This window comes from Palaemon carinicauda, chromosome 2, assembly GCF_036898095.1.
Source record: "Palaemon carinicauda isolate YSFRI2023 chromosome 2, ASM3689809v2, whole genome shotgun sequence".
NCBI classification, from domain to species: domain Eukaryota; kingdom Metazoa; phylum Arthropoda; class Malacostraca; order Decapoda; family Palaemonidae; genus Palaemon; species Palaemon carinicauda.
This window is the reverse complement of record NC_090726.1, coordinates 49350250-49360524: the sequence shown is the minus strand read 5'-3', so window position 1 is coordinate 49360524 and position 10275 is coordinate 49350250. Positions and strand designations below refer to the sequence as shown.

Below are 10275 nucleotides of genomic sequence, written 5' to 3'. Positions count from 1 at the left end.
ACGTCTTAAGTTAATTTAACGGTGAGTCGTCTTCACGTCTAGTTATTTTCACCGTAAGTCATCTTCTCGTCTAGTTATTTTCACCGTGAGTCATCTCCATGTCTTAAGTTAATTCAACTGTGAGTCGTCTTCACGTCTTAAGTTAATTTAACCGTGAGTCGTCTTCACGTCTGTTAATTTCACCGGGAGCTGTCTTCCACGCCCCTTCATATCCTCATATTAATGTCATGACCTTTACGTATATACATTGTAAGGTCACTCACCAAACATTTTCCACAACAACCTTCCTTCTATCACAGTAAAATCAAACCACACAAGGAAATCATCCCATGAACTTAAGGCTTCTTCTTCTTTTTCTCGATATCCATTTTACTCTTGGCCAGCTTCGTGTTTGTGGAGTAATTGAAGATGTTGAAGAGGGAGATTGGGCACGCTTCGAAGTGTCCGTCACATTCTCCAGCCTTGCCGAGGGACGACGCTTCATTGTATGCTTCAAGAAAATTGTCTTCCTTCGGTCTGTTCAAAGGACAATTTGATTAATAGAATCTACCCTTAATGCTGTATTAATAATTAATTAATTTTGATTATATGAGAAATCTCATAAGAGATACAGACTGTAATAAGTAAAAAGTTTTATATATATTTTTTTATAGCTTTTTGACGTCAATTCCTTCAATAGGATAATAATAAAGTTATTATTATTATCATTATTATTATTATTATTATTATTATTATTATTATTATTATTTTCATCATCATCATTATTACTATTATTATTATTATTATTATTATTATTATTATTATTATTACTAGCAAATCTACAACCCTAGTTGGAAAAGCAAGATGCTGTAAGTTCAAGGGCTCCAACAGGGAAAAATAGCCGAGTGAGGAAAGGAAATAAGGAAATGAATAAACGATTTAGGAAGTAATGAACAATTAAAATAAAATATTTCCAAAATGATTAACAACATAAAACAGATACTTCATATATAAACTATAGAAAGACTTATGTCAGTCTGTTAGGTTTTTTGTTCCCTATAGAATGACATTAGGAATTAGATAAAGACGGTCCAGCCAGTCTTGTGTACCAACCGTGTGTCACACGATCGTACATAGTTCATTTTGTGTATATATTGCTTGTATCTTCGCTCTCCCCTTGCACTATAAAGAACCTGAAAAAACATGTCTGTTTTTCTCATCGGTAACGGTGTCGATTTTGAACAGGAAATTTCCTGTTGCCTTGAGCTTTTGTATATAAAGGAGCGTGTTCTATAATAAACTCACTCAGTTGCTTTCATCCTGTCGTTGAGTCACAACCTTTTCTCGGCCCGTCACACTTGTTAAAATAATTTCATGAGATATTTAAGCTCGGAGGCTAAATGAACAACTCAATTCAGAATTTGGCTATAAAATGAAAAAATCAGAAAGCTAATTGAAGCTCAAATTAGCTACTTGGTACAAAGTTTGATTATGAGATACAAAAAATATACGTCAGAAATTAGCTGCTCAGTACAAAGTTTAGTTACAAGATACAAAAACACGTCAGAAATTGGCTGCTCGGTACAAAATTCACTTAAAAGACAAAACAAAAATTAGTCAAGAGAAAAATAATCGAAGATTAAATTAGCTAATCAGTACAAAGTTTGACTACAAAATACAAAAATATACGTCAGAAATTAGTTACTCAGTACGAGGTTTAGCTACAAGACACAAAAAATACGTCAGAAAATCTAATAGGGGATCAAGTTAGTTAATCAATACATAGTTTGGCTACAAAATACGAAAATATATGTCAGAAATTAGTTACTTAGTACGAAGTTTAGCTACAAGACAAAAAAAAAAAAAAAAAAAAAAAAAAAACCTCAAGAAAACACTAATCGAAGATGAACTTAGTTAATCGGTACAAAGTTTGACTACAAAATACAAAAATATACGTCAGAATTAGCAGCTCAGTACAAAGTTTAGCTACAAAAAAAAAGGAAAAAAAACAGTAAGAAAACACTGTAGATAAAATTAGCTACTCGGTACAAAGTTTGACTACAAAATACAAAAATATACGTCAGAATTAGCAGCTCAGTACAAAGTTTAGCTAGAAAAAAAAAAGAAAAGAAAAAAAAAACAGTAAGAAAACACTGTAGATAAAATTAGCTACTCGGTACAAAGCTTGACTACAAAATACAAAAATATGCGTCAGAAGTAGCAGCTCAGTACTGAGTTTAGCTACGTAATACAAAAGAAAAATAAGATTGAAAACACTGACGATAAAATTAGCTACCCAGTACAAAATTTGGATACAAAATACAAAAATATACGTCAGAATTTAGCTGTTCAGTACAAAGTTTAGCTACAAGATCCACAAAATAATGAGTTTAGCTACTTAATACAAAATAAAAATAAGCTAGAAAACACTGAAGATTAAATTAGCTACCCAGTACAAAATTTGGCTACAAAATACAAAAATATACGTCAGAATTTAGCTGTTCAGTACAAAGTTTAACTACAAGATACACAAAATAAACGTCAGAAAACACTGAAGATTTTAACTATACTCAGTACAAATTTCAGCTACAAGATATAAAAAGAAAAAAAAAATAAACAGAAGAAGCTCATATGTTAGACTCACGTTAAAGTACAAAATTTGGCTACAAAATACAGAAATATACGTCAGACTTTAGCTGTTCAGTACAAAGTTTTGCTAGACAAAATAAACGTCAGAAAACACTGAAGATTTTAGCCATACTCAGTACAAATTTCAGCTACAAGATATGAAAAGAAAAAAAAGAAAAAAAAGAATAAGCAGTACAAATTTTAGCTACAAGATATAAAAAGAAAAAACAAAAAAAGAAGCTTCTAAGTTAGACTCACGTTAAGAAAGTGGCGAGCATTTTCCCCAGAAGATTGAGCTTCTGTATCCTAGTGTGCTGAGCCTCACAGATGAACCTCAGGAGACAAATACGTCCATCAACGCCCACAGCTGAGAGAGAGGCTGCCAGCTGATCGTATATGGCCTTCTGATCTTCGGCGAGACTCCTTAGGGAGAAATGATTGTGAATGAAGTAAAAATATGAAGATTCCTGAAGGAAACACATTAATGACACTAAGGTTATCGTCTTCAGTGAAAATTGCATTAGAGGGAAGCTGTGTCACACACACACACACACACACACATATATATATATATATATATATATATATATATATATATATATATATATCTATATACTGTATATATATATATATATATATATATATATATATATATATATACTGTGTTTATATATATGTATATATATAAATATATATGTATATATACTGTATATATATACATATATATATATATATATATATATATATATATATATATATATATATATGTATATATATAAATATATATATATGCATACATACATATATATACATATATATATATATATATATATATATATATATACATACTGTATATATGTAAACACGTGTGTTTGCTTGAGTGTACACATTTATTCTAATTTTATCTCATAGGGATTAATCATACAACGTCACTACTTAATAATACTTAAACGGAATGAAGAAAACCTCACTCCTCCCTACAGTATAAATAACAACCCTAATTATACACCACATATATATATATATATATATATATATATATATATATATATATATATATATATATATATATTTATATATATACTGTATATATGTACATACATACTGTATATATGTAAACACGTATGTTTGTTTGAGTATACACATTTATTCTAATTCTATCTCATAAAGATTAATCATACACATCAATTCTTAGTAGTACTTACCGGAATGAAAAAAAAAAAGCTGTACTCCTCCCTACAGTATAAATAACAACCCTAATTATACACCAACACAATTGATCGTTATTCCGGGCCTAACGAGAGCGTGATCAACACTTCCATCATTCATGCAACGACAAAAGAAGATGCAAATAAACCTCCTATTGGAATGTTTATAAACACATCGCCCTCGTTCGATAATCAAATCACGTCATGCACCCTTACTGTACTTTGGGGTTACGTAAGTCTTATGAAATCCTGAGGTAGGTAAATAATTTCTCTTTATAAGGATAAATCGGGTCTTGAGAGAGCTACGTTCGTGGCAAATGTTTCCAGGCTCTTGTGAGCTGGTTTATGTCTACGTATAAATTGTACAAGTTGGTATATGCTTGCAATAATACACTGTTTGTGTATTTTTTGTGGGTAGTGTATGAAAGTATTTGGAGAGAGAGAGAGAGAGAGAGAGAGAGAGAGAGAGGAGAGAGAGAGAGAGAGAGAGAGAGAGAGAGGGGGAGTTTTCTAGACTTGTTTGTGTATTACTATTCCATAAAATAGTCAAGGAGCTACCAAGATTTCTGAAGTAATTTCTGAGAGAGAGAGAGAGAGAGAGAGAGAGAGAGAGAGAGAGAGAGAGAGAGAGAGAGAGTGTGTGTTTTCTAGACTTGTTTGTGTATTACTATTCCATAAAATAGTCAAGAAGCTACTAAGATTTCTGAAGTAATCTTTAAGAGAGAGAGAGAGAGAGAGAGAGAGAGAGAGAGAGAGAGAGAGAGAGAGAGAGAGAGAGAGAGAGAGAGTTTTGTTTCTAGACTTGTCTGTGTATTACTATTCCATAAAATAATCAAGAAGCTACCAAGATTTCTGAAGTAATTTCTGAGAGAGAGAGAGAGAGAGAGAGAGAGAGAGAGAGAGAGAGAGAGAGAGAGAGAGAGAGAGAGAGAGAGAGAGTTTTGTTTCTAGACTTGTATTTTTATTACTATAGTTTTGTTTCTAGACTTGTATTTTTATTACTATTCCACAAAGTGGACAAACATCCTCCAAGATTTCTCAAGTAATCTCTAAATAAATAACAGCAATAACAACAATTATTATAATAATGATAATAATAAAAATAAGTAATAGTAATGCATTCCACTAGAAATGACAGCAAAATTACGTAATTAAGTTTCTATCTACGTTATTCAATAGAACGAACTATCATCCTCCCTGCCTGAAAAGGCAGCCCAGTAATGGCCCAGAGGCCAGGCTATATAAACAGCAGGCCAAGGGTAAACAACAGAGCCAGGTAACGTAGTAAATGTTACCTTACCTGCCTTCTGTTTGTTACCCCAGGCATATCACTTGAAGGAAAGACAGACACGGCAAATTCACTGCAGGACGTGGCTGAAGGGAAACCTCTGATTCTCTGGTCTGATCATCTTGGCAGAAAGAAATTTGTCAGTTCTTTGCTTGATGGTTTCCTAAAGCTTAATAGTAGTCTTGCTATGATGTAGTCTTGCTATGATAAGTGTGAATAGTGATTGGCTACTGGCACTGCTACTGAATCAATAAAGATTATCTTTGCTATTAGTATGGGTAACCCTAGTACCTTTATTCCTATTTAATGATTAATCGTTACGGCTGCTATTAATATCAAACGATGAATCACTATTATTACTATTTATACCACTATTATTACTGCATCTACTATCATTATTACTACCACTCTGATACTAATGCTATTATATGATTACTCCTGATCCTTCTGTGCTATATATGAAGAACTGATGGTGTTGGGCTCTGTTAGGAAAAAACTTTTAGGAAAAATGGGATACTTGATGTAAATAGCCATGCTATAAGTATCATATGACAATTCAAAAGGCTTATTACAATTACTAATGCTTCATTTACTATTACATCCGCTGTTACCTTGCATGTGAAGCTACAATGTACAGTTACCATTGCTAAAGTCGAAATTTAGCATATTTTGTAGTATTACCCCTTTAGTGAGGGTTCTCGCCTTTTTCATAACTTGGAACAGCATCAAATGATATTTTATCAAATTGTAGAATGGGCTGATTATGCGTGGAACTGATCACGGAGAAAATTCTTCTTTTTCATCATTTGAAACATCAAATAATATTTTATCAAATTGTAGAAAGGACTGATTATATATGGGAACTGACTGATCACGGAGCAAACGTTTTTATTGGTTCTATATCAGTTTAAAAAAAAACGAAAAATAAATCAGCAATAGTCATGAATTAAATCCAGGTCTGAAACTTAACAATATTCTTCTTCGCCCCATCCCATTATCCTTACATTAAAGGGTCGGTTACCTGATACGCCCTCTCCAATGGCTTCGATCAAAGGCATCCTCTTCCATCAAACCTCTTCTCTCCATATCATCCTTCACCTTATCTCGCCATCTAACATTACTGTTCCCCAAAATATGTGGCAAAGCAAAATTCACTAATATTATCTTACTATTAAGACAACTACTACTGCTAGTACCGTTAGGATAATCATCAACATGATCTTTGAAAAATGTATCTAGTACCAAATTTATCATATCAACTTGCTGAAAGTCAACCAGATCAAGAGTAATCACCCTATCTGTTGTTACCAATGACGAACCATGTTTCACCCTACCTGTTACCAATGACAAACCGTTTTTCACCCTACCTACTGTTACCAATGACAAACCGTTTTTCACCCTACCTATTACCAATGACAAACCGTTTTTCACCCTACCTGCTGTTACCAATGACGAACTGTATTTTCACCCTACCTATTGGTACCAGTGACAAACTGTTTTTCACCCTACCTGCTGTTAACAATGCAAACCGTTATTTCACTCTACCTGCTGTAACTATTGACGACCTGTATTTTCACCCTAGTTGTTACCAATGACAAACCCTTTTTCACCCTACCTGCTGTTACCAATGACGAGCTGTATTTTCACCCTACCTGTTACTAATGATGACAATTTTTCACCCTACCTGCTGTTACCAATGACGAACTGTTTTCTCTGGGCACCATTGAGACCTTGGTGGCTACTGAAGGGTCCGAAGGCTCCATGTCCGCTAGAGAAGGACCCACGAGTTCCCGATAGAGGGTCGTAGGAGCTGTATGATGACGTAGGACCATCGTAAGAAGTGTAGCTACTTTCAGTAGGATGATTATGATTATCCTGAATCACTGAGCTCCCGGAAGGATGAGTGTGAAATCCGGAACTTCCAGAATGATCATTGAATGATCCAGAGCTTCCGGTATGGGCATCAAATGATCCAGTACTTCCAGTATGATCAATGTATGGCCCAGAGCTTCCAGTGTGGTCTTTGTATGATCCATAACTCCCATATTGACTCTCATAAGGCCCATAACTTCCCGAGGGATCATTGGGATTTTGGAAAACTTTAAAATGACTTCCGTAATTGTTGTCATAAGATCCGTAACTTTCGTAATCTCCGCCGGAAGTGTCTTGAGTTCCGTAATAGCCTTCGTAAGAGGAATAGTCACTATCATTGTTGTCCCAGAATGGCAAACCTTCGTAATCATCGGGGTTGACATCGCCAAAGAGGGTATCCAGGAAGAACAAAGTCCTGAACAAGAAACCAGTGTTGCCTAGGACACGCCCAGTTGTGCCCAAGATAGGATTGTTGCAGAACCCCTCAATGAGGAAAATACCACGTGTTGAGGCAGCCATCTTGATTTCACTGAGCTTGGCTTATTTTCTTGTATGGGCTGTTCTGTTCTCAGCTGTTTCCTTGTACTCCAAGTTGGGTAACTGTAGTCCTTCCTTTTCAGTCTACGATATGATTCCAAACAAAGTATAAAGTTTATCTATGTTCTTTTCTATTCACTTCATTTAATTGATAATAAGACTCTATGTGTGTGTCTATTAGCTATAGCTCTATGTTGCTGTAGATCAGTGTTGCCACTAGCCGAGCCAACCAGCTACTCAGTACCGTACCTGTTGAAAAAGAACAAATCAACACTGTCTGGCTTTTGAAAAGCATTGGGACTTACCTGGCTGTATCGGGCTTGCCCTTTTTTGCAAAGACTTGAGTCAAGTCAATGGCCGCTCTGAAGACAAAGACGATGGTCGTTGCCAGTTCTGCCATGTCAGTGTTTTTCACAACTATCGGAAGATTCAACTGCAGATAGGGAGAAGAGCACAATACCAGAATAGCATTTGAGATGCATTAGGAGCTTCTGTTTTTATTTTTTTATTTTTAAAGGTTTGGAGTTTTATTGGGAAATTTAGTTATCATTCATATTTGCAACTAATTTATGCATCTCACTGTACATAAATATCCTAGACCTTCATAAAATCATATTCAATAGAGGTAGTTAAAAATGATTTAGTTAAGCTAACACCTAAAGAAAATTCACAATGGAGAAAATGGTCTCATAGTTAGATGAACACAATGGAAATTGTAATGGATCAAATTATGAATAACTTTTCTAAATGAAAACGAGGTTGGCCACTTCTGGTGATTTCTTTTTTCAAAGATCTCGTATCGAATTGAATTACATAAAAGAAAATGGAAATGAAGCAACATAAATGTACAAGTAATAGTGAGATTAGAAAGTAAATGAACATCAGGATGTGAATGATTTGGATGAATACAGTTTTAAGAATACTAAAGAGAGAGAGAGAGAGAGAGAGAGAGAGAGAGAGAGAGAGAGAGAGAGAGAGAGAGAGAGAGAGAGAGATTATAAGCTTCAGCAAAAGGACAAATATAAATGATTTAGATAGAGATAAATAAATATAGTCACTCAATATTAAACCAGCTAAATAAGTATATTTTTATTGAAGTGTCTACCCTATTTACTTTTACTATGAAATTAACATATCAATCATTAAAATCACTGGAGTTTCTTCAAAGATTTACAAACCTGATTTTCGATGAACCAAGTCTGTCCGGTATGCAGTGAGATGCTCTCTCCGGAGATGATGTCAAAAGTTCGTGACATCTTTCTTCTTCTTCTTCTTCTTCTTCTTCTTCTTCTTCTTCTTCTTCTTCTTCTTGTTTCACCTCTCACTTCTCCTCACATGCACTCTGAAGCAAATAAAGGTATATATGAGGAAAGACAACTTCCTGATATTTCTTCTTTCACCTCTAACTTCTCCTCACATACACTCTGAAGTAAATAAGGCATATATGAGGCCAGAAAACTTCCTGATTTTTCTTCTTTCACCTCTCACTTCTCCTCACATACATTCTGAAGTAAATAAGGTATATTTCAGGCCAGACAACTTCCTGATTTTTCTTCTATCACCTCTCACTTCTCCTCACATACACTCTGAAGCAAATAAGGTATATTTCAGGCCAGACAACTTCCTGATTTTTCTTCTATCACCTCTCACTTCTCCTCACATACACTCTGAAGCAAATAAGGTATATTTCAGGCCAGACAACTTCCTGATTTTTTCTTCTCTCACCTCTCCTTCTCCTCACATACACTCTGAAGTAAATAAGGCATATATGAGGCCAGAAACTTCCTGATTTTTCTTCTTTCACCTCTAACTTCTCCTCACATACATTCTGAAGCGAGTCCCTCCCTGGTCCTAGCTTGGGTGGATAGGGGTATTGCTACTGTCCCTTGCGTCTGCCATTCATGAGTGGCCTTTAAACCTTAAAACTCGTTAGTTCCTTTGGTTGCTGCAAACCCACCATCCTTATGAGCTAAGGATGGGGGTTTGGGGAGCCTATAGGTCTCTTAGCTGAGTCCTCAGCAGCCATTGCGTGGCCCTCCCTTGTCCTAACATGGGTGGAAAGGGGGCTTAGGTGCTTATCATATGCATGTACGGCCAGTCTCTAGAGCATTGTCCTGCGAAGACATTGCCATTCATGAGAGGCCTTTAAACCTTTAAACTGAGTATGTTAAAATGTACAATCCCCAATGTTACAAGGTTATTTGATCTAGCATTTTATTCTGATATTCACAGAAATGTTTTTGACCAAAAATTTAAGTTTAACAATGGACCGGAAATTCCTGATTACCGATTGCTTTGAGGAATGATATCTGACAGTAATGCTATACTTATGTTACAGAACCACAATAAGAATATTTATAGCAACCTCTGTGTCACTGGATCAATGCAAATCTCTATATACGTCATTTATAGACCTTGATCAATACATTATCTAATTTATGAATATCTATACGATTTTTTCCGGACTTTTTATAATGTTGTAATGACTGATTAATGTTTGATCATCATTATGATTCTGGAAAAATCATGTTATCAAATTATCCTGAATGGTTATTATATATTTTCCTTACCATGACAAAGAAGCATCTGCCCAAAATTATTCATCTTCCCTATATAATAAAGAGAAAGTGCCTGGATATATATATACATATATATATATATATATATATATATATATATATATGTATATATATATTTATGTATGTATGTATATGTATGTGTATGTGTATGCGTATGTGTATGTATATGTATGGTTATCGCTCA

At 34.6% G+C, this 10275-nt stretch overlaps 1 protein-coding gene across 1 annotated transcript; it reads right to left on the bottom strand.

Annotated features, from left to right (window-relative positions):
- Positions 1 to 335: 335 nt before the first annotated feature.
- On the bottom strand, positions 336 to 8799 carry LOC137617405 (uncharacterized). The gene is made up of 4 exons (XM_068347435.1): positions 8691 to 8799; positions 7818 to 7945; positions 2866 to 3030; positions 336 to 516 (listed from the first exon to the last, which is right to left on the bottom strand). Exons 1-4 carry the CDS (start codon positions 8766 to 8768, stop codon positions 336 to 338), a joined length of 552 nt encoding a protein of 183 aa, XP_068203536.1. The 5' UTR covers positions 8769 to 8799.
- Positions 8800 to 10275: the final 1476 nt, after the last annotated feature.

Excerpts from the sequence above, each read along its gene's own strand:
- LOC137617405 (XM_068347435.1), bottom strand. The coding sequence starts at position 8,768 with ATGTCACGAACTTTTGACATCATCTCCGGAGAGAGCATCTCACTGCAT. Across the intron at positions 3,031-7,817 it reads GGCAAGCCCGATACAGCCAG|GAGTCTCGCCGAAGATCAGA; the intron begins GTAAGTCCCAAT and ends TTTCTCCCTAAG. Across the intron at positions 517-2,865 it reads ATGCTCGCCACTTTCTTAAC|ACCGAAGGAAGACAATTTTC; the intron begins GTGAGTCTAACT and ends TCCTTTGAACAG.